Here is a 25,707-nt window from a genome sequence, read left to right on the forward strand (position 1 = left end):
GAGCCAAAACAGCCCCTCCCGCCTTGAAAAAAATGCAGCTGCTACTTCAAAACAGATAAGGAGCTGGCCAAAACAGCTCTGAGAGCCGACCAACAGGAGCCTTTAAGACTAAACAAAGGGTTTACTAGCGGACATAGGATAAAAGCAAGGAGGTCAGGAAAATACTCGCTGCTTTAAACATGACTATGGATTGAGAAAGAACACTTGAAAATATCTCATTCTCACAGTATCCAGTAACAAATGTGTCCGCGTCATCCAACTTAACGAATTATTGTGTTCAGAAAGTGTCACAACAGAAGCGATTGCCACTCCGCTTCAACTTAAAGACAGCAGAGTTCAGCTCACAGAGCTGTTTTGGCCAGCTCCTTATCTGTTTTGAAGTAGCAGCTGCATTTCTTTCTAGGCGGGAGGGGCTGTTTTCGCTCTACATAAGATGACTCTTTTTTGTTTTGGTTTTAGACCTGGCTTGATGATGCTATGGTTGCACTGTAAGTGCTGGTCTAATGAAGCTTTAAAATCCCCCGAAGAGCAGGGAAACCTGCGAAACAGGCTTGTGGGGATGAAATAGCCTCTGTGTTTTTTCCTGACCTATATATATATACATATATATATATATATATATATATTAGTGTGTATTTTAATGTAATCTATACACATGATTATCACTTCTGACAGAGGCTCACTTTAAAAAACAAAACTAGTATAAATGATGGTCATGTGACTGTTAAGGACGGCCCCTTTTCATTTGAATTATTATTTTTTTGACCGGTAAACAATTGTTGGTCATTTCTGCGTAAAGTTTGTTGGTTGTTAGTTGTGGACACACGAAAAATAAAGGTTGTTATTATGGCGTTCACAGCATCTCAGAGCTGTTTTGGTCAGCTCCTTATCTGTTTTGAAGTAGCAGCTGCATTTCTTTCTGGGCGGGAGGGGCTGTTTTCGCTCTACATAAGATGACTCTTTTTTGTTTTGGTTTTAGACCTGGCTTGCTGATGCTATGGTTGCACTGTAAGTGCTGGTCTAATGAAGCTTTAAAATCCCCCGAAGAGCAGGGAAACCTGCGAAACAGGCTTGTAGGGATGAAATAGCCTCTGTGTTTTTTCCTGACCTATATATATATGTATATATATATACATATTAGTGTGTATTTTAATGTAATCTATACACATGCTTATCACTTCTGACACAGGCTCACTTTAAAAAACAAAACTAGTATAAATGATGGTCATGTGACTGTTAAGGACGGCCCCTTTTCATTTGAATTATTATTATTTTTGACCGGGAAACAATTGTTGGTCATTTCTGCGTAAAGTTTGTTGGTTGTTAGTTGTGGACACACGAAAAATAAAGGTTGTTATTATGGCGTTCACAGCATCTCAGAGCTGTTTTGGCCAGCTCCTTATCTGTTTTGAAGTAGCAGCTGCATTTCTTTCTGGGCGGGAGGGGCTTTTTTCGCTCTACATAAGATGACTCTTTTTTGTTTGGCTTTAGACCTGGCTGAAAATGGCCGCATTTTGGAGACCCCTGCAGCGAAGAGAGGATTGATCGATGTAGTCATTGCGAGGAGGAGCAACAGGCACCACTTAAAGAATCATTTGACAGAACATAATCCTAATCCTTGTCCCCAAGTGGAACAATGAATTTTACATGAGCTTCACGTCTATCTCTGTCGGGCCGGACCGGATTAACATTCCCGTCCTGACTCGCTGCTCCTTCCTCTGCGGAGGAGGAGGAGGAGGAGGAGGAGGAAGAAGAGCACTTGGCGAGGAGCGCCTTTGTCCTGTCAGCTGCCTGAGAGCTTGACGTCCCCGCCTGGAAAACACCCGCCACTGCTGTCTTACAAAGTCTGGACGCACAACACGTGTCGGAGTGCACCCGTCAACTTTTTTCCTGATGTATCGGGAGCCTTGAGAATTGTCCGATACGGATATCAATCCCAGACGGTATCAGCAGGAATGTTGTAAAAGGTTTGATCGAGTGAAATGAGTCACAATATGAAAAACACCCACATTTTTATTATTAACCGTCTGGAATGGAATTATGCTGTCTTTAAGTTGAAGTGGTGTGGCAATTGTAAACACAATAATTCATGACGTTGACCGACGCGGACACGTTTGTTACTGGATACTGTGAGAATGAGATCTTTTCCAAGTGTTCTTTCTTAACAGGCTGTCTTGGTTGCTTTGTTGGGTCTGCTCCAATCTCTGGCCGCGCTCCCCCCAACCCGGGCACACGATGGCGTGGAACACCGCAGAGACCACCACAGTGTATATTAGAGATGTCCGATAATATCGGACTGCCGATGTCATCGGCCGATAAATGCTTTAAAATGTAATATCGGAAATGATCGGTATCGGTTTCAAAAAAGTAAAATGTATGACTTTTTAAATCGCCGCCGTACGGAGTGGTACACGGGTGTAGGGAGAAGTGCACATAATATCTACGGCTTTTGACACACACAAGTGAATGCAAGGCATACTTGGTCAACAGCCATACAGGTCACACTGAGGGTGGCCGTATAAACAACTTTAACACTGTTACAAATATGCGCCACACTGTGAGCCCACACCAAACAGGAATGACAAACACATTTCGGGAGAACATCCGCACAACATAAACACAACAGAACAAAAACCCAGAATCCCTTGCAGCACTAACTCTTCCGGGACGCTACGCTTTACGAACCCTTTTTGAACTACTTTACGGAACTCTTTTTGAACTATTTTACGACCTCTTCTTTTGAACTGTTCGGCAACCAAAGGCAACGCTGTTTACGACCCACTTCCCTCTGAAAGCAGCTGTCGTCAGGTGGGGGGAGAAAGTCAAATAAAGAAGGAGGAGTGCAATCTTGTCTTGTTTAATAGATGTCATCAGTGTTTGAACCTGACACAAGTGAATGCAAGGCACACTTGGTCAACAGCAATACAGGTCACACTGAGGGTGGCCGTAAAAACAACTTTAACACTGTTACAAATATGTGCCACACTGTGAACCCACACCAAACAGGAATGACAAACACATTTCGGGAGAACATCCGCACAACATAAACACAACTGAACAAAAACCCAGAATCCCTTGCAGCACTAACTCTTCCGGGACGCTACGCTTTACGAACCCTTTTTGAACTACTTTATGGAACTCTTTTTGAACTATTTTACGACCTCTTCTTTTAAACTGTTCGGTAACCAAAGGCAACGCTGTTTACGACCCACTTCCCTCTGGAAGCAGCTGTCGTCGGGTGGGGGGAGAAAGTCAAATAAAGAAGGAGGAGTGCAATCTTGTCTTGTTTAATAGATGTCATCAGTGTTTGAACCTGACACAAGTGAATGCAATGCACACTTGGTCAACAGCCATACAGGTCACACTGAGGGTGTCCGTATAAACAACTTTAACACTGTTACAAATATGCGCCACACTGTGAACCCACACCAAACAGGAATGACAAACACATTTTGGGAGAACATCCGCACAACATAAACACAACAGAACAAAAACCCAGAATCCCTTGCAGCACTAACTCTTCCGGGACGCTACGGTTTACGAACCCTTTTTGAAGTATTTTACGGAACTCTTTTTGAACTATTTTACGACCTCTTCTTTTGAACTGTTCGGTAACCAAAGGCAACGCTGTTTACGACCCACTTCCCTCTGGAAGCAGCTGTCGTCGGGTGGGGGGAGAAAGTCAAATAAAGAAGGAGTAGTGCAATCTTGTCTTGTTTAATAGATGTCATCAGTGTTTGAACCCGACACAAGTGAATGCAAGGCATACTTGGTCAACAGCCATACAGGTCACACTGAGGGTGGCCGTAAAAACAACTTTAACACTGTTACAAATATGCGCCACACTGTGAACCCACACCAAACAGGAATGACAAACACATTTCGGGAGAACATCCGCACCGTAACACAACATAAACACAACAGGACAAATACCCAGAATCCCTTGCAGCGCTAAATCTTCCCGGGACGCTACAATATACGCCCCCCTCTACCCCTAAACCCCGCCCACCTCAACCTCCTCATGCTCGCTCAGGGAGAGCATGTCCCAAAATTCCAAGCTGCTGTTTTGAGGCATGTTTAAGAAAAATTAAAAAAATGGCAGTGCCATGTTGGCATTTTTTTCCCCCATAACTTGAGTTGATTTATTTTGGAAAACTTTGTTACATTGTTTAATGCATCCAGCGGGGCATCACAACAAAATTAGGCATAATAATGTGTTAATTCCACGACTGTATATATCGGTATCGGTTGATATCGGTAATTAAGAGTTGGACAATATCGGAATATCGGCATAAAAGTCATTATCGGACATCTCTAGTGTAAATGTTTTTTTTGTTTTGTTTTTACTTTTGTATGTAGAAATTGCTGGTTGCATCACTTCTGATCGTTTAATGTCTTTAATGTCCTTTGATGTTTGCCTCTTACACACATGCTTATGTGTGCTATGGCTATGACTTTTTCCCCCTCTTTGGCCTCAGTCTGGACCCCCTCTACAGGGGCACAGGCTTAGACTTAGACTTGGACCCGTCAGCGATCCTGTTCTGTCTCCCTGTAATGTTTGTCTGATCTTGGATGGGATTGTGCTGGAATTCTGGGAGTTCCTGGAATTTCTTTGAACTTGGAAAGTAGTAGTTTGATTGTCCAAGGTGAGTGGAAATGTGTGGAATCGGTTAAAATCGGGTGAGAAATGTGGGAGTTGTGCATGTTTGAACATTTCAATGGGCAAAATGTCCCGGAAAACCGGGAATTTTACAGCCGAACGTCTCAGAATCATATAACTTAGTACTTGATACATGCTTACTGTTAGCATGCTATCTTTTTTTTTTTTTTGTGCCAATTTTCAAGCCGAACGCCTGAGACTCATATAACTTGGTACTTGATACATGCTAACATTAGCATTCTAACTTTTTTTTTTTTTGCCAATTTTACAGCCTAACGCCTCAGAGTAACTTGGTATCTGACACATGCTAACATCGGTGCGCTAATTTTTTTTTTGCCAATTTTGCAGTCGAACGCCTTAGACTCATATAACTTGGTACTTGATACATGCTAACATCAGTGTGCTAAATTTTGTAGCCAATTTTGCAGCCGAACGCTTTAGATTCATATAACTTGCACTCTAGCATGCTAACTTTTATATATTTTATTTTTTTTGCCAATTTTACAGCCGAACGCCTTAGAGTCCGATAACTTGGCACTTGACACATGCTAACATTAGTGTGCTATTTTTTGTTTTGCCAATTTTGAAGCCAAACGCCTTAGACTCATATAACTTGGTACTTGATACATGCTAACATTAGCATTCTAGTATGCTAACTTTTTTTTGTTTTTTTTTGCCAATTTTACAGCCGAACGCCTCAGAGTCCGATAACTTGGTACTTGACACATGCTAACATCAGTGTGCTAAATTTTGTAGCCAATTTTGCAGCCGAACGCCTCAAACTCATATAAGTTGGTACTTGATACATGCTAACATTAGCATTCTAGCATGCTAACTTTTTTTTTTTTTTTTTGGCCAATTTTACAGCCGAACGCCTCAGAGTCCGATAACTTGGTACTTGACACATGCTAACATCAGTGTGCTAACTTTTTGTAGCCAATTTTGCAGCCAAACACCTCAGACTCATATAACTTGGTACTTGACACATGCTAACATTAGAATTCTAGCGTGCTAATTTTTTAAATTTTTATTTCTTTGCCAATTTTACAGCCGAACGCTTTAGAGTTTGATAACTTGGTACTTGACACATGCTAACATCAGTGTGCTAAATCTTGTAGCCAATTTTGCAGCCGAACGACTCAGACTCATATAACTTGGTACTTGATACATGCTAACATTAGCATTCTAGCATGCTAACTTTGGTTTGTTTTGTTTTGTTTTGCCAATTTTACAGCTGAACGCCTCAGTCCGATAACTTGGTACTTGACACATGCTAACATCAGTGTGCTAATTTTTTTTTAGCCAATTTTGCAACCGAACGCCTCACACTCATATAACTTGGTACTTGATACATGCTAAAATTAGCATTGTAGTATGCTAACTTTTTTTTTTTTTTTTGGCCAATTTTACAGCTGAACGCCTCCGAGTCCGATAACTTGGTACTTGACACATGCTAACATCAGTGTGCTAATTTTTTTTTAGCCAATTTTGCAACCGAATGCCTCACACTCATATAACTTGGTACTTGATACATGCTAAAATTAGCATTGTAGTATGCTAACTTTTTTTTTTTTTTTTGGCCAATTTTACAGCTGAACGCCTCCGAGTCCGATAACTTGGTACATGACACATGCTAACATTACTACATTAACTGAGTTAGCACCTTAATAACAATACCTTGTGACGGACAAAAGTATTTTGCTAATGATTAATTGAGGCGCTAATTGCAGGGTACATTGTTCCTTGGCAGGCGAGCATCCTTAGAATGTCTCCTACCTCCTTTCCTCTCATCCTTCATCTTTTCCTCGCACCGCCAAGTGAGTGCGTGGTCTCTCCAAACAAAGTAAGATTTATTCGCATGCAGCAGCGAAGAGTTGTGCACGTGGAATGAAGCTGCTCCCTAATGTAACCGTGTGTGTGTGTGTGTGTGTGTGTGTGTGTGTGTGTGTGTGTTATGAAGAAGTGTGCACGCTGTGATTGATGAAACGCCTTAAAGTGGCGAGCGGAGTGGCGCTCCGACACGGAATGATTAACAGGCCGAGATGATCCTTGAAGAACCTTCAGCACCTCAGTCAAGTGAGATTCGGAGGCTTCACACGCTGCGAGGCCGAGTCCCGGCCACCGCTTCGCGCCTCGGCAACGTCTGCCGATACACTTACGGCGCCCTTCGCGCCGACCTTGACCCGCGGCAGCGTGAAAAAAGTTGCGGCGTGCGCGAGGGAGGAGGATTAAACGACGACGGCAGCAGCCCACGGCCGCAAGTGTAAAGAGAAACAAACGCGGGATTAGCGGCTTCCTGTGGCGGGAATAGTCTTTGTCTGGCAGGATAAATGGACGCTTACGTAAGAAGGATGTCACGCTGACAAATATAACTTATTGTGTTTCTCTAGGACAGAGTGTACGCTTAACCAGTACCTATAAAGTACCGCAGTACTATCCATCCATCCATCTTTGTCCGCTTATCCTAGTCCAGTGGTTCTTAACCTGGGTTTGATCAAACCGCAGGGGTTCGGTGGAGGTCAAGACACACCCGACTCATCGTGTAAATACAAACTTCTCCCTATCGGCGTATTACGGATACGGCAACAGCTGACTGATTTGCAGGTGTGTAATTTGTTGTGAGTTTATGCACTGTGTTGGTTGTGTTGTTTGAACAAGGTGATGTTCATGCACGCTTCATTTTGTGCACCAGTCAAAAAACATGGTAACACTTTAGTATGGGGAACATATTCACCATTAATTAGTTGCTTATTAACATGCAAATTAGTAACATATTGGCTCTTAACTAGTCATTATTAAGTACTTATTAATGCCTTATTCGGCATGGCCTTATTATAACCCTAACCCTCTAACCCTGACCCTAACCCGAACCAAATAACTCTAAATTAAGTCTTTGTTACTTAGAATATGTTACCCTAGTGTCCAAATAACTCTAAATTAAGTATTTGTTATTTACAATATGTTCCCTTAGTGTCCAAAAACTCAAAATTAAGTCTTTATTACTTAGAATATGTTCCCTAGTGTCCAAAAAACTCTAAATTAAGTCTTTGTTACTTAGAATATGTTCCCCTAGTGTCCAAAAATCTCTAAATTAAGTCTGTGTTACTTAGAATATGTTCCCTTAGTGTCCAAAAACTCTAAATTAAGTCTTTGTTACTTACAATATGTTCCCTTAGTGTCCAAAAACTCTAAATTAAGTCTTTGTTACCTACAATATGTTCCCCTAGTGTCCAAATAACTCTAAATTAAGTATTTGTTACTTAGAATATGTTCCCCTAGTGTCCAAATAACTCTAAATTAAGTATTTGTTACTTAGAATATGTTTCCCTAGTGTCCAAATAACTCTAAATTAAGTATTTGTTACTTACAATATGTTCCCCTAGTGTCCAAAAAACTCTAAATTAAGTCTGTGTTACTTAGAATATGTTCCCCTAGTGTCCAAAAAACTGTAAATTAAGTCTGTGTTACTTAGAATATGTTCCCCTAGTGTCCAAATAAGTCTAAATTAAGTCTGTGTTACTTAGAATATGTTCCCCTAGTGTCCAAATAAGTCTAAATTAAGTCTGTGTTACTTAGAATATGTTCCCCTAGTGTCCAAAAAACTCTAAATTAAGTATTTGTTACTTAGAATATGTTCCCCTAGTGTCCAAAAAACTCTAAATTAAGTCTTTGTTACTTAGAATATGTTCCCCTAGTGTCCAAATAACTCTAAATTAAGTATTTGTTACTTAGAATATGTCCCCTTAGTGTCCAAATAACTCTAAATTAAGTCTGTGTTACTTACAATATGTTCCCCTAGTGTCCAAAAAACTCTAAATTAAGTATTTGTTACTTAGAATATGTTCCCCTAGTGTCCAAATAACTCTAAATTAAGTCTTTGTTACTTAGAATATGTTCCCCTAGTGTCCAAATAACTCTAAATTAAGTATTTGTTACTTAGAATATGTCCCCTTAGTGTCCAAAAAACTCTAAATTAAGTCTTTGTTACTTAGAATATGTTCCCCTAGTGTCCAAAAAACTCTAAATTAAGTCTGTGTTACTTAGAATATGTTCCCTTAGTGTCCAAAAACTCTAAATTAAGTCTTTGTTACTTACAATATGTTCCCTTAGTGTCCAAAAACTCTAAATTAAGTCTTTGTTACCTACAATATGTTCCCCTAGTGTCCAAATAACTCTAAATTAAGTATTTGTTACTTAGAATATGTTCCCCTAGTGTCCAAATAACTCTAAATTAAGTATTTGTTACTTACAATATGTTCCCCTAGTGTCCAAATAACTCTAAATTAAGTATTTGTTACTTAGAATATGTTTCCCTAGTGTCCAAATAACTCTAAATTAAGTATTTGTTACTTACAATATGTTCCCCTAGTGTCCAAAAAACTCTAAATTAAGTCTGTGTTACTTAGAATATGTTCCCCTAGTGTCCAAAAAACTGTAAATTAAGTCTGTTACTTAGAATATGTTCCCCTAGTGTCCAAATAAGTCTAAATTAAGTCTGTGTTACTTAGAATATGTTCCCCTAGTGTCCAAATAAGTCTAAATTAAGTCTGTGTTACTTAGAATATGTTCCCCTAGTGTCCAAAAAACTCTAAATTAAGTATTTGTTACTTAGAATATGTTCCCCTAGTGTCCAAAAAACTCTAAATTAAGTCTTTGTTACTTAGAATATGTTCCCCTAGTGTCCAAATAACTCTAAATTAAGTATTTGTTACTTAGAATATGTCCCCTTAGTGTCCAAATAACTCTAAATTAAGTCTGTGTTACTTAGAATATGTTCCCCTAGTGTCCAAAAAACTCTAAATTAAGTATTTGTTACTTAGAATATGTTCCCCTAGTGTCCAAAAAACTCTAAATTAAGTCTTTGTTACTTAGAATATGTTCCCCTAGTGTCCAAATAACTCTAAATTAAGTATTTGTTACTTAGAATATGTCCCCTTAGTGTCCAAATAACTCTAAATTAAGTCTGTGTTACTTACAATATGTTCCCCTAGTGTCCAAAAAACTCTAAATTAAGTATTTGTTACTTAGAATATGTTCCCCTAGTGTCCAAAAAACTCTAAATTAAGTCTTTGTTACTTAGAATATGTTCCCCTAGTGTCCAAATAACTCTAAATTAAGTCTTTGTTACTTAGAATATGTTCCCCTAGTGTCCAAATAACTCTAAATTAAGTATTTGTTACTTAGAATATGTTCCCTTAGTGTCCAAAAAACTCTAAATTAAGTATTTGTTACTTAGAATATGTTCCCCTAGTGTCCAAATAACTCTAAATTAAGTATTTGTTACTTAGAATATGTCCCCTTAGTGTCCAAAAAACTCTAAATTAAGTCTTTGTTACTTAGAATATGTTCCCTTAGTGTCAAAAAAACTCTAAATTAAGTATTTGTTACTTAGAATATGTTCCCTTAGTGTCCAAAAACTCTAAATTAAGTATTTGTTACTTACAATATGTTCCCTTAGTGTCCAAAAACTCAAAATTAAGTCTTTATTACTTAGAATATGTTCCCTTAGTGTCCAAAAACTCTAAATTAAGTATTTGTTACCTACAATATGTTCCCCTAGTGTCCAAATAACTCTAAATTAAGTATTTGTTACCTACAATATGTTCCCCTAGTGTCCAAATAACTCTAAATTAAGTATTTGTTACCTACAATATGTTCCCCTAGTGTCCAAATAACTCTAAATTAAGTATTTGTTACCTACAATATGTTCCCCTAGTGTCCAAATAACTCTAAATTAAGTATTTGTTACCTACAATATGTTCCCCTAGTGTCCAAATAACTCTAAATTAAGTATTTGTTACCTACAATATGTTCCCCTAGTGTCCAAATAACTCTAAATTAAGTCTGTGTTACTTAGAATATGTTCCCCTAGTGTCCAAATAACTCTAAATTAAGTATTTGTTACCTACAATATGTTCCCCTAGTGTCCAAATAACTCTAAATTAAGTATTTGTTACTTACAATATGTTCCCCTAGTGTCCAAATAACTCTAAATTAAGTATTTGTTACCTACAATATGTTCCCCTAGTGTCCAAATAACTCTAAATTAAGTCTGTGTTACTTAGAATATGTTCCCCTAGTGTCCAAATAACTCTAAATTAAGTATTTGTTACTTACAATATGTTCCCTTAGTGTCCAAAAACTCAAAATTAAGTCTTTATTACTTAGAATATGTTCCCTAGTGTCCAAAAAACTCTAAATTAAGTCTTTGTTACTTAGAATATGTTCCCCTAGTGTCCAAAAATCTCTAAATTAAGTCTGTGTTACTTAGAATATGTTCCCTTAGTGTCCAAAAACTCTAAATTAAGTCTTTGTTACTTACAATATGTTCCCTTAGTGTCCAAAAACTCTAAATTAAGTCTTTGTTACCTACAATATGTTCCCCTAGTGTCCAAATAACTCTAAATTAAGTATTTGTTACTTAGAATATGTTCCCCTAGTGTCCAAATAACTCTAAATTAAGTATTTGTTACTTAGAATATGTTTCCCTAGTGTCCAAATAACTCTAAATTAAGTATTTGTTACTTACAATATGTTCCCCTAGTGTCCAAAAAACTCTAAATTAAGTCTGTGTTACTTAGAATATGTTCCCCTAGTGTCCAAAAAACTGTAAATTAAGTCTGTGTTACTTAGAATATGTTCCCCTAGTGTCCAAATAAGTCTAAATTAAGTCTGTGTTACTTAGAATATGTTCCCCTAGTGTCCAAATAAGTCTAAATTAAGTCTGTGTTACTTAGAATATGTTCCCCTAGTGTCCAAAAAACTCTAAATTAAGTATTTGTTACTTAGAATATGTTCCCCTAGTGTCCAAAAAACTCTAAATTAAGTCTTTGTTACTTAGAATATGTTCCCCTAGTGTCCAAATAACTCTAAATTAAGTATTTGTTACTTAGAATATGTCCCCTTAGTGTCCAAATAACTCTAAATTAAGTCTGTGTTACTTACAATATGTTCCCCTAGTGTCCAAAAAACTCTAAATTAAGTATTTGTTACTTAGAATATGTTCCCCTAGTGTCCAAATAACTCTAAATTAAGTCTTTGTTACTTAGAATATGTTCCCCTAGTGTCCAAATAACTCTAAATTAAGTATTTGTTACTTAGAATATGTCCCCTTAGTGTCCAAAAAACTCTAAATTAAGTCTTTGTTACTTAGAATATGTTCCCCTAGTGTCCAAAAAACTCTAAATTAAGTCTGTGTTACTTAGAATATGTTCCCTTAGTGTCCAAAAACTCTAAATTAAGTCTTTGTTACTTACAATATGTTCCCTTAGTGTCCAAAAACTCTAAATTAAGTCTTTGTTACCTACAATATGTTCCCCTAGTGTCCAAATAACTCTAAATTAAGTATTTGTTACTTAGAATATGTTCCCCTAGTGTCCAAATAACTCTAAATTAAGTATTTGTTACTTACAATATGTTCCCCTAGTGTCCAAATAACTCTAAATTAAGTATTTGTTACTTAGAATATGTTTCCCTAGTGTCCAAATAACTCTAAATTAAGTATTTGTTACTTAGAATATGTTTCCCTAGTGTCCAAATAACTCTAAATTAAGTATTTGTTACTTACAATATGTTCCCCTAGTGTCCAAAAAACTCTAAATTAAGTCTGTGTTACTTAGAATATGTTCCCCTAGTGTCCAAAAAACTGTAAATTAAGTCTGTGTTACTTAGAATATGTTCCCCTAGTGTCCAAATAAGTCTAAATTAAGTCTGTGTTACTTAGAATATGTTCCCCTAGTGTCCAAATAAGTCTAAATTAAGTCTGTGTTACTTAGAATATGTTCCCCTAGTGTCCAAAAAACTCTAAATTAAGTATTTGTTACTTAGAATATGTTCCCCTAGTGTCCAAAAAACTCTAAATTAAGTCTTTGTTACTTAGAATATGTTCCCCTAGTGTCCAAATAACTCTAAATTAAGTATTTGTTACTTAGAATATGTCCCCTTAGTGTCCAAATAACTCTAAATTAAGTCTGTGTTACTTACAATATGTTCCCCTAGTGTCCAAAAAACTCTAAATTAAGTATTTGTTACTTAGAATATGTTCCCCTAGTGTCCAAAAAACTCTAAATTAAGTCTTTGTTACTTAGAATATGTTCCCCTAGTGTCCAAATAACTCTAAATTAAGTCTTTGTTACTTAGAATATGTTCCCCTAGTGTCCAAATAACTCTAAATTAAGTATTTGTTACTTAGAATATGTTCCCTTAGTGTCCAAAAAACTCTAAATTAAGTATTTGTTACTTAGAATATGTTCCCCTAGTGTCCAAATAACTCTAAATTAAGTATTTGTTACTTAGAATATGTCCCCTTAGTGTCCAAAAAACTCTAAATTAAGTCTTTGTTACTTAGAATATGTTCCCTTAGTGTCAAAAAAACTCTAAATTAAGTATTTGTTACTTAGAATATGTTCCCTTAGTGTCCAAAAACTCTAAATTAAGTATTTGTTACTTACAATATGTTCCCTTAGTGTCCAAAAACTCAAAATTAAGTCTTTATTACTTAGAATATGTTCCCTTAGTGTCCAAAAACTTTAAATTAAGTATTTGTTACCTACAATATGTTCCCCTAGTGTCCAAATAACTCTAAATTAAGTATTTGTTACCTACAATATGTTCCCCTAGTGTCCAAATAACTCTAAATTAAGTATTTGTTACCTACAATATGTTCCCCTAGTGTCCAAATAACTCTAAATTAAGTATTTGTTACCTACAATATGTTCCCCTAGTGTCCAAATAACTCTAAATTAAGTATTTGTTACCTACAATATGTTCCCCTAGTGTCCAAATAACTCTAAATTAAGTATTTGTTACCTACAATATGTTCCCCTAGTGTCCAAATAACTCTAAATTAAGTCTGTGTTACTTAGAATATGTTCCCCTAGTGTCCAAATAACTCTAAATTAAGTATTTGTTACCTACAATATGTTCCCCTAGTGTCCAAATAACTCTAAATTAAGTATTTGTTACTTACAATATGTTCCCCTAGTGTCCAAATAACTCTAAATTAAGTATTTGTTACCTACAATATGTTCCCCTAGTGTCCAAATAACTCTAAATTAAGTCTGTGTTACTTAGAATATGTTCCCCTAGTGTCCAAATAACTCTAAATTAAGTATTTGTTACCTACAATATGTTCCCCTAGTGTCCAAATAACTCTAAATTAAGTATTTGTTACTTACAATATGTTCCCCTAGTGTCCAAATAACTCTAAATTAAGTATTTGTTACTTACAATATGTTCCCCTAGTGTCCAAATAACTCTAAATTAAGTCTGTGTTACTTAGAATATGTTCCCCTAGTGTCCAAATAACTCTAAATTAAGTTTGTGTTACTTAGAATATGTTCCCCTAGTGTCCAAATAACTCTAAATTAAGTCTGTGTTACTTAGAATATGTTCCCCATACTAAAGTGTTACCAAAAACATATAACTTTGTCTTGAATTTGAAAAAAAATAACATTTTATTTTTCACTAAAGAAGGGTTCGGTGAATGCGCATATGAAACTGGTGAGGTTCGGTACCTCCAACAAGGTTAAGAACCACTGTCCTAGACCCTTCCTGCTCCGTCACTGATAAGAATATCATGGCAAATTTCCCTACACTTTCTCAGGGCTCCCCGTGGCAGTGCTACGCTTGTAAGGAGTCGTACTGGCTTTAAATCCCAGCCCGAGATATGCCAGGAAATTATGCAAATTAAAGTTTTCATTAGAGATGTCCGATAAATGCTTTAAAATGTAATATCGGAAATTATGGGTATCCTGGCAGGGGGACGGGAGCTGTCTTTGGGGCCTACCAGGAGGAAGGCTCGTAAAACTCCACTGTGACTTCAAAGCGGACAGATTGAAGGATCTGCCCAATTTCCAGACAAACTCTTTTTGAAGTATTTTACGAACCCTTTTTGAACTACTTTATGGAACTCTTTTTGAACTAATTTACGACCTCGTCTTTTGAACTGTTCGGTAACCAAAGGCAACGCTGTTTACGACCCACTTCCCTCTGGAAGCAGCTGTCGTCAGGTGGGGGGAGAAAGTCAAATAAAGAAGGAGGAGTGCACTCTTGTCTTGTTTTAATAGATGTCATCAGTGTTTGAACCTGACACAAGTGAATGCAAGTCATACTTGGTCAACAGCCATACAGGTCACACTGAGGGTGGCCCGTATAAACAATTTTAACACTGTTACAAATATGCGCCACACTGTGAAGCCACACCAAACAAGAACGACCAACACATTTCGGGAGAACATCGGCACCGTAACACGACATAAACACAACAGGACAAATGCCCAGAACCCCTTGCAGCACTAACTCTTCCGGGACACTACAATATACACCCCCCCCCCCCATCTCCCGAATTCGGAGGTCTGAAGGTAGGCAAGTATGCTCTAGTACAGTGTTTTTCAACCACTGTGCCGCGGCACACTAGTGTACCGTGAGATATTGTCTGGTGTGCCGTGGGAGATTATGTAATTTCACCTAATTGTGTTAAAAAATATATTTTTTTGCAAACCAGTAACTATAGTCTGCAAATTATGTGTTGTTGTTGACAGATTGCTGGACGACAGCAAAGACTTACAGCGTGTGGAGCCGCAGACGGCGTCCACATAGTACATCCATACATGACATGACAATGAACATCAAAATAGGAGCACAAGAACAAAAACAGCAAAAAACTCCAAATAAGTCACGGCGTGATGTGACAGGTCATGACAGTACACCTACTTTGAGACAAGAGCTATATTGATGCATGGTTGGTTATGGTTTGAATATCCAACAATTGCGAGAATAACTTTTTATTGTCAATATTGGCTGCTGAGTTTAATTTGTTTATGTTTTATGTCCACGTTAATCAATTCATGGTAAAGTTGCATCATACTTGCCAACCCTCCCGTTTTTAGCGGGAGAATCCCGGTATTCAGCGCTTCTCCCGACAACCTCCCGGCAGAGATTTTCTCCCGACAAACTCCCGGTATTCAGCCGGAGCTGGAGGCCACGCCCCCTCCAGCTCAATGCGCACCTGAGACTGAGTGGGGACAGCCTGTTCTCACGTTCGCTTTCCCACAATATAAACAGCTTGCCTGCCCAATGACGTCATAACATCCAGGGCTTTTAGAGAGTAGAGTGCACAACTGCGCACACAACGAGGAGACCACAACAATCAATCTAACAAAGCAGAAGAACGAGGAAACTACAGACATGGCGACGCCGTCGACGAGCAAGATGAAGAAATACGCTTGCAAGTTCCAAAACGAATGGAAACAAGAATTTCAGTTCATCCAGGACAGTTCGAAGGGGAAGGTGTATGTTGCCTGTAAATTTTGTAGAACAGACTTCTCCATTGAACACGGTGGCCGAAATTATATACTCATCATGAACGGAGAAGTTAAACAGGACAATACTGCCATCTAATGGACAGCCACCGGAACACTGAAATTCAAGTATTTTTTTTTCTATGTAAATAAAATAAATAAATATATATATATATATATATATATATATATATATATATATATATATAGCTAGAATTCACTGAAAGTCAAGTATTTCATACATATATATATATATATATATATGAAATCTAGGGATGTCCGATAATATCGGCCTGCCGATATTATCGGCCGATAAATGCGTTAAAATGTAATATCGGAAATTATCGGTATCGTTTTTTTTATTATCTGTATCATTTTTTTTTTTTTTTTATTAAATCAACATAAAAAACACAAGATACACTTACAATTAGTGCACCAACCCAAAAAACCTCCCTCCCCCCATTTCTTTCCGTTATCAATATTCTGGTTCCCACATTATATATCAATATATATCAATACAGTCTGCAAGGGATACAGTCCGTAAGCACACATGATTGTGCGTGCTGCTGCTCCACTAATAGTACTAACCTTTAACACTTAATTTTATTCATTTTCATTCATTACTAGTTTCTATGTAACTGTTTTTATATTGTTGTACTTTCTTTTTTATTCAAGAAAATGTTTTTAATTTAGTTATCTTATTTTATTATTATTTTTAAAAAAGTACCTTATCTTCACCATACCTGGTTGTCCAAATTAGGCATAATAATGTGTTAATTCCATGACTGCATATACCGGTTGATATCGGTATCGGTTGATATCGGTATCGGTAATTAAAGAGTTGGACAATATCGGAATATCGGATATCGGCAAAAAGCCATTATCGGACATCCCTAATGAAATATATATGAAATACTCGAGTTGGTGAATTCTAGCTGTAAATAACCACGCCCCCAACCAAGACAATTTTACAGCCTCAGATTCATATACTCAGTGGCCTAGTGGTTAGAGTGTCCGCCCTGAGATGGGTAGGTCGTGAGTTCAAACCCCGGCCGAGTCATACCAAAGACTATAAAAATGGGAGCCATTACCTCCCTGCTCGGCACTCAGCATCAAGAGTTGGAATTGGGGGTTAAATCACCAAAAATGATTCCCGGGCGCGGTCACCGCTGCTGCTCACTGCTCCCCTCACCTCCCAGGGGGTGATCAAGGGTGATGGGTCAAAATGCAGAGAATAATTTCGCCACACCTAGTGTGTGTGGTTTAACTTTTTAACTTTAAGTGTGTGCCGACGCAGACACATATGTCATCTGTCAGCACTCACACGCTGTAGAAAGTGAAAGTGAAAGTGAAAGTAAGGACGTTGATGATCTGCAGTGACAACCTGCTCGTCATCGTCAGTGCGCTCACGCCACTTTTCCCAGCAGGTGGACGTGTCTGACGTGTCCATGCCACCATCGACAGCATCCATCAATAATGTTTACCACTGACGGCGAGCAGGAAGAAGAGGAAGAGGAAGAGGAAGAGGAAGAAGAAGAAGAAGAAGAAGAAGAAGAAGAAGAAGAAGAAGAAGAAGAAGAAGAAGAGGAAGAAGAAGAAGAAGAAGAAGAAGAAGAAGAAGAAGAAGAAGAAGAAGAAGAACTGACCTCCAAGCTCCTCTGTGGAGATGCTGGTGAGCTGGAAGGCTTCAGAACCTTCTGCCAGTGAGCTGCTCAAGAAGTTGTCTGGATACAGGAGACCTGCACGCACGTGATGGAAGGGCATCTTCCTCCTGACACACACACACACACACACACACACACACACACACACGGACACAGAGACACACACACACACAGACACAGACACACACACACAGAGACACACACACACACACACAGACACACACACACACACACACAGACACAGACACACACACACAGACACACACACACACACAGACACACACACACACACACACAGACACAGACACACAGACACAGACACACACACACACACAGACACACACACACACACACACACACAGACACAGACACACACACAGACACACACACAGACAGACACACACACACAGACACAGACACAGACACACACACAGACAGACACACACACACACACACACACACACACACACACACACACACACACACACACACACACAAAGTGGTTAGAGAGCAGACTTGTAAACAATCTTCATCATTACAGTCCAAACAGCAGGGACAACCACAACGTATCACAGCAGGCATCCTGCAGTTGATACACACTCCCACTGTAGTCACACTTCCTCTTGCTCTCCTTCTTTACATCCTCTCTTATTCCTCTTCTTCTTTACATCCTTTCTTTGCTTTTTACATCCTTTCTTCTTCCTCTCCTTCTTTACATCCTTTCTTCTGCCTTTCCTCTCCTTCTTTACACCCTTTCTCCCTCCTTTTCCTCCCCTTCTTTACACTCTTTCTTCTGCCTTTCCTCTCCTTCTTTACACCCTTTCTCCCTCCTTTTTCATCCCCTTCTTTACACCCTTTCTTCTGCCTTTCCTCTCCTTCTTTACACCCTTTCTCCCTCCTTTTCATCCCCTTCTTTACACTCTTTCTTCTGCCTTTCCTCTCCTTCTTTACACCCTTTCTCCCTCCTTTTTCATCCCCTTCTTTACACCCTTTCTTCTGCCTTTCCTCTCCTTCTTTACACCCTTTCTCCCTCCTTTTCATCCCCTTCTTTACACTCTTTCTTCTGCCTTTTCTCCTTCTTTATACCCATTCTCCCTCCTTTTCATCCCCTTCTTTACACCCTTTCTTCTGCCTTTCCTCTCCTTCTTTACACCCTTTCTCCCACCTTTTCATCCCCTTCTTTACACCCTTTCTTCTGCCTTTCCTCTCCTTCTATACACCCTTTCTTCTGCCTTTCCTCTCTTTCTTTACACCCTTTCTCCCTCCTTTCCACCCCCTTCTTTTCACCCTTTCTTCTGCCTTTCCTCTCCTTCTTTACACCCTTTCTCCCTCCTTTTTCATCCCCTTCTTTACACCCTTTCTTCTGCCTTTCCTCTCCTTCTTTACACCCTTTCTCCCTCCTTTTCATCCCCTTCTTTACACCCTTTCTTCTGCCTTTCCTCTCCTTCTATACACCCTTTCTCCCTCCTTTCCACCCCCTTCTTTACACCCTTCTTCTGCCTTTCCTCTCCTTCTTTACACCCTTTCTCCCTCCTTTTTCATCCCCTTCTTTACACCCTTTCTTCTGCCTTTCCTCTCCTTCTTTACACCCTTTCTCCCTCCTTTTCATCCCCTTCTTTACACTCTTTCTTCTGCCTTTCCTCTCCTTCTTTATACCCTTTCTCCCTCCTTTTCATCCCCTTCTTTACACCCTTTCTTCTGCCTTTCCTCTCCTTCTTTACACCCTTTCTCCCTCCTTTTCATCCCCTTCTTTACACCCTTTCTTCTGCCTTTCCTCTCCTTCTATACACCCTTTCTTCTGCCTTTCCTCTCTTTCTTTACACCCTTTCTCCCTCCTTTCCACCCCCTTCTTTTCACCCTTTCTTCTGCCTTTCCTCTCCTTCTTTACACCCTTTCTCCCTCCTTTTTCATCCCCTTCTTTACACCCTTTCTTCTGCCTTTCCTCTCCTTCTTTACACCCTTTCTCCCTCCTTTTCATCCCCTTCTTTACACCCTTTCTTCTGCCTTTCTTCTCCTTCTATACACCCTTTCTCCCTCCTTTCCACCCCCTTCTTTACACTCTTTCTTCTGCCTTTCCTCTCCTTCTTTCCACCCTTTCTCCCTCCTTTCCACCCCCTTCTTTACATCCCTTCTTCTGCCTTTCCTCTCCTTCTTTACACCCTTTCTCCCTCCTTTTCATCCCCTTCTTTACACCATTTCTTCTGCCTTTCCTCTCCTTCTTTACACCCTATCTCCCTCCTTTTCATCCCCTTCTTTACACCCTTTCTCCCTCCTTTTTCATCCCCTTCTTTACACCCTTTCTTCTGCCTTTCCTCTCCTTCTTTACACCCTTTCTCCCTCCTTTTCATCCCCTTCTTTACACTCTTTCTTCTGCCTTTCCTCTCCTTCTTTACACCCTTTCTCCCTCCTTTTTCATCCCCTTCTTTACACCCTTTCTTCTGCCTTTCCTCTCCTTCTTTACACCCTTTCTCCCTCCTTTTCATCCCCTTCTTTACACTCTTTCTTCTGCCTTTCCTCTCCTTCTTTATACCCTTTCTCCCTCCTTTTCATCCCCTTCTTTACACCCTTTCTTCTGCCTTTCCTCTCCTTCTTTACACCCTTTCTCCCTCCTTTTCATCCCCTTCTTTACACCCTTTCTTCTGCCTTTCCTCTCCTTCTATACACCCTTTCTTCTGCCTTTCCTCTCTTTCTTACACCCTTTCTCCCTCCTTTCCACCCCCTTCTTTTCACCCTTTCTTCTGCCTTTCCTCTCCTTCTTTACACCCTTTCTCCCTCCTTTTTCATCCCCTTCTTTACACCTTTTCTTCTGCCTTTCCTCTCCTTCTTTACACCCTTTCTCCCTCCTTTTCATCCCCTTCTTTACACCCTTTCTTCTGCCTTTCCTCTCCTTCTATACACCCTTTCTCCCTCCTTTCCACCCCCTTCTTTACACTCTTTCTTCTGCCTTTCCTCTCCTTCTTTACACCCTTTCTCCCTCCTTTCCACCCCCTTCTTTTCACCCTTTCTTCTGCCTTTCCTCTACTTCTTTACACCCTTTCTCCCTCCTTTTCATCCCCTTCTTTACATCCCTTCTTCTGCCTTTCCTCTACTTCTTTACACCCTTTCTCCCTCCTTTTCATCCCCTTTTTTACACCATTTCTTCTGCCTTTCCTCTCCTTCTTTACACCCTATCTCCCTCCTTTTCATCCCCTTCTTTACACTCTTTCTTCTGCCTTTCCTCTCCTTCTTTACATCCTTTCTCCCTCCTTTTATCCCCTTCTTTACACCCTTCCTTCTGCCTGTCCTCTCCTTCTATACACCCTTTCTCCCTCCTTTTCATCCCCTTCTTTACACTCTTTCTTCTGCCTTTCCTCTCCTTCTTTACACCCTTTCTCCCTCCTTTTCATCCCCTTCTTTACACCCTTTCTTCTGCCTTTCCTCTCCTTCTTTACACCCTTTCTCCCTCCTTTCCATCCCCTTATTTACACCCTTTCTTCTGTCTTTCCTCTCCTTCTTTACACCCTTTCTCCCTCCTTTTCATCCCCTTCTTTACACCCTTTCTTCTGCCTTTCCTCTCCTTCTTTACACCCTCTCCCTCCTTTTCATCCCCTTCTTTACACCCTTTCTTCTGCCTTTCCTCTCATTCTTTACACCCTATCTCCCTCCTTTTCATCCCCTTCTTTACACTCTTTCTTCTGCCTTTCCTCTCCTTCTTTACATCCTTTCTCCCTCCTTTTATCCCCTTCTTTACACCCTTTCTTCTGCCTTTCCTCTCCTTCTATACACCCTTTCTCCCTCCTTTTCATCCCCTTCTTTACACTCTTTCTTCTGCCTTTCCTCTCCTTCTTTACACCCTTTCTCCCTCCTTTTCATCCCCTTCTTTACACCCTTTCTTCTGCCTTTCCTCTCCTTCTTTACACCCTTTCTCCCTCCTTTTCATCCCCTTCTTTACACCCTTTCTTCTGCCTTTCCTCTCCTTCTTTACACCCTTTCTTCTGCCTTTCCTCTCCTTCTTTACACCCTTTCTCTCTCCTTTTCATCCCCTTCTTTAAACTCTTTCATCCCCTTCTTTATACCCTTTCTTCTGCCTTTCCTCTCCTTCTTTACACCCTTTCTCCCTTCTTTACACCCTTTCTTCTGCCTTTCCTCTCCTTCTTTACACCCTTTCTCTCTCCTTTTCATCCCCTTCTTTATACCCTTTCATCCCCTTCTTTATACCCTTTCTTCTGCCTTTCCTCTCCTTCTTTACACCCTTTCTCCCTCCTTTTCATCCCCTTCTTTACACTCTTTCTTCCCAGGCTTGTATCCCTCCTCCCCTCCCTGCTCCCTCCATCCTCTCCCATCAGGTTGGACACAGATCCAGCGGAGGAATGCTGGAGCCCACACAAAGAGGAGCAGAGACAAAAGGTCGAGGGTCCAGGGATTGTTGCTGTGAACAAAACCGTCTGGCACGTGTGTGTATATATATATATATATATATAAATGTATTCTTTGGTCCATCTGTTTCTGGTCGGGCTGCGATCGCCCCACCTGCAAATTAAAGACTCCCGTGCAGGTCACCATGGCAACACGAGTCCCTGCCGAGACGCGGACTCTTTCATATGTTTCTGCTCGCCTTTTATGACCCCGCCCCCGCCTCCCCAGCACTCATCTATACACGTGTCCTTCAAAAGAGCTATTTTTTATTTTGGATCTATTCAAGCGACCCAGCGTCCAGGGAAGGTCCGCCATGAAGGACTGGGAGTATAGGCCGCCTCATGTAAACACAGTGAGTCCGCCATGAAGGACTGGGAGTATAGGCCGCCTCATGTAAACACAGTGAGTCCGCCATGAAGGACTGGGAGTATAGGCCGCCTCATGTAAACACAGTGAGTCCGCCATGAAGGACTGGGAGTATAGGCCGCCTCATGTAAACACAGTGAGTCCGCCATGAAGGACTGGGAGTATAGGCCGCCTCATGTAAACACAGTGAGTCCGCCATGAAGGACTGGGAGTATAGGCCGCCTCATGTAAACACAGTGAGTCCGCCATGAAGGACTGGGAGTATAGGCCGCCTCATGTAAACACAGTGAGTCCGCCATGAAGGACTGGGAGTATAGGCCGCCTCATGTAAACACAGTGAGTCCGCCATGAAGGACTGGGAGTATAGGCCGCCTCATGTAAACACAGTGAGTCCGCCATGAAGGACTGGGAGTATAGGCCGCCTCATGTAAACACAGTGAGTCCACCATGAAGGACTGGGAGTATAGGCCGCCTCATGTAAACACACACTGTATGTATTCAACACATCGTGCTGACACAGCACTCAAGTCACTCACATCGGAGCTTTCTGACATTTAAGGCGTGTGTGGGTGTGTGTGTGTGTGTGTGGGTGTGGGTGTGTGGGTGGGTGTGTGGGTGTGGGAGGTGTGTGTGTGTGTGTGTGTGTGTGTGTGTGTGTGTGTGTGTGTGTGTGGGTGTGGGAGGTGTGTGGGCGTGGGATGAAAGGTGCGGATGAGAGGGACGGAGAGGTCAGTGTGAGGTTTGAGGTGTTTAGGATGAAGCCAAGCTTGAAAGGAGAAGCATGCAGGAGATGGAAGGTGGGGGCGTTCAAGAGAAGCACAGATTGATCCCAAAGTGGAAAATGTTGTTTCCTCCTGACTTGCTTGAACTTGCCGTGGGGAGAAAAACCTGCTGCGGGGCGACTATAGCAACACACACACGCACACACACACACACCCACACACACACACACACACACACACGCACACGCACACGCACACACACACGCACACGCACACGCACACGCACACACACACACACACACACACACACACATTCTTGTATTTGTTACCTTATTGTGGCCTCCGAAAAATGCCTACCTCTTTAGGACCAGCCTTTCTAGATATATAAAGATGTGTATTTACAACATTTTACTCAAAAAATGTCACTATTTGACAAGAACAACAACAAAAAAATTGGCAATATTGTGATAAAAGTCCGAATTTTATATGACAAATGTCACCATTTTGCATTAAAAAAATTATGATTTTACGAAAAAATATTGCAATATTACAGAAACGGAAAGAATATGAAAAATTGTTCCCAATTTTATAAGAAAAAAGTCGACACATTGTGAGAAAAAGGCTGCTTTTAGTTAATTAATTTATTTTTTTGAATTTTTCGTTTTCTTAATTTACTTGAAGTTATTACAGTATGTCTCTATAAACATATATTTATTTTATTTTTTTTAATAAATTTTGCCCAAAGGGGGCGCATTTCAATTTCTTACACAAACTTGTTATTTCATATGTTGACCAGAGGGGGAGCACTTTTAAAACCGACACACATACAATTTGAAAAATCCCTCCTTTTTGGGACCACCCTCATTTTGATAGATTTCACCACCAGGGGTGCAAATGAGACATTCTCTATTAGATGCAATGGTTTTCTGTATTGGGACAATGATTTATGTCATCACTTGTTCACACCTCCTCATATGGAAGCTACTTTTCCTTGTTGATGTCTCAAGAAGGGTAGAAATACAAGAACACAAACACACACGTTCTTGTATTTGTTACCTTCTTGTGACCTCTGAATAAGGACCAGCCTTTCTAGATATATAAAGATTTGTATTTACAACATTAATAATATATACATACTATGCAAATATAAAAAAGCTTGTTGTGCAAAATGAGTTGGAACTTCACAAGAAAAAGGTCACCATTTCACAAGAAAAACTTCGAATTTTGGCAGTATTATAATAAAAGTCGTCATTATACTCAACGCAAGTCAACATTTTACAAGAAAAACTGAACATTTGTGCGATAACATGATAAAAGTTGGAATTTTACGTAATAACAGTCGCAATTTTACTCGACAAAAGTGACAATTCTATAAGATAACCTTAAAAATGTTGGCAATATTATAATAATAATCGGAATTTTACTTGGCAAAATGATGACAAAAGTCGTAATTTTACTCAAAAAATGTCACTATTTGACAAGAACAACAACAAAAAAATTGGCAATATTGTGATAAAAGTCAGAATTTTATATGACAAATGTCACCATTTTGCATTAAAAAGTAATAATTTTACAAAAAATGTAAAAAAAAAATTACGTGAAAATATTGCAATATTACAGAAACGGAAAGAATATGAGAAATTGTTCTCAATTTTATAAGAAAAAAGTCGACACATTGTGAGAAAAAGACTGCTATTTTTAATTTACTTCAAGTTATTACAGTATGTCTCTATAAACATATATTTATTTTATTTTTTTAATAAATTTTGGCCAGAGGGGGCGCATTTCAATTTCTTACACAAACTTGTTATTACATATGTTGACCAGAGGGGGAGCACTTTTAAAACCGACACACAGTCAATTTGAAAAATCCCTCCTTTTTGGGACCACCCTCATTTTGATAGATTTCACCACCAGGGGGTGCTAATGAGACATTCTCTATTAGATGCAATGCTTTTCTGTATTGGGACCATGATTTATGTCATCACTTGTTCACACCTCCTCATATGGAAGCTACTTTTCCTTGTTGATGTCTCAAGAAGGGTTGAAATACAAGAACATACACACACAATCTGGTATTTGTTACCTTCTTGAGACCTCTGAATAATGCCTACCTCTTTAGGACCACCCTTTCTAGATATATAAAGATTTGTATTTACAACATTAATAATATATACATACTATGCAAATTTTAAAAAGCTTATTGTGAAAAATGAGTTGGAATTTCACAAAAAAAATGTCACAATTTCACAAGAAAAACTTTGAATTTTGGCGTTATTATAATAAAAGTCGTAATTTTACTCAACGCAAGTCAATGTTTTACAAGAAAAACTGAACATTTGTGCGATAACATGATAAAAGTTGGAGTTTTACTCAATAACAGTCGCAATTTTACAAAAAAAAGCTTAACATTTTGGCAATTTTATGAGAAGAGTCGTAATTTTACTCGGCAAAAGTCACAATTTTATTTTAAAAAACTGTAAAATGTTGGCAATATTATAATAATAATCGGGATTTTACTTGGCAAAATTATGACAAAAATGATTACTCAAAAAATTTCACTATTTTACAAGAACAAAAAAAAAAAAAGGCAATATTGT

The 25,707-nt window shown here is 39.3% G+C and overlaps 1 protein-coding gene across 3 annotated transcripts in view; it reads right to left on the bottom strand.

Annotated features, from left to right (window-relative positions):
* The window catches only part of LOC133651152 (calcium-binding protein 8-like), an 84,957-nt gene that overhangs the window by 28,766 nt on the left and 30,484 nt on the right, over window positions 1-25,707 (bottom strand). For all 3 annotated transcript variants that reach the window (XM_062049130.1, XM_062049128.1, XM_062049129.1), the window contains one exon: window positions 17,607-17,731. In XM_062049130.1, the coding sequence (XP_061905114.1) occupies window positions 17,607-17,724 (118 nt within the window). In that variant the 5' untranslated portion in view covers window positions 17,725-17,731. The remainder of the gene's footprint in view (window positions 1-17,606; window positions 17,732-25,707) is intronic.

Source organism: Entelurus aequoreus, linkage group LG05 (genome assembly GCF_033978785.1).
Source record: "Entelurus aequoreus isolate RoL-2023_Sb linkage group LG05, RoL_Eaeq_v1.1, whole genome shotgun sequence".
Classification (NCBI taxonomy): domain Eukaryota; kingdom Metazoa; phylum Chordata; class Actinopteri; order Syngnathiformes; family Syngnathidae; genus Entelurus; species Entelurus aequoreus.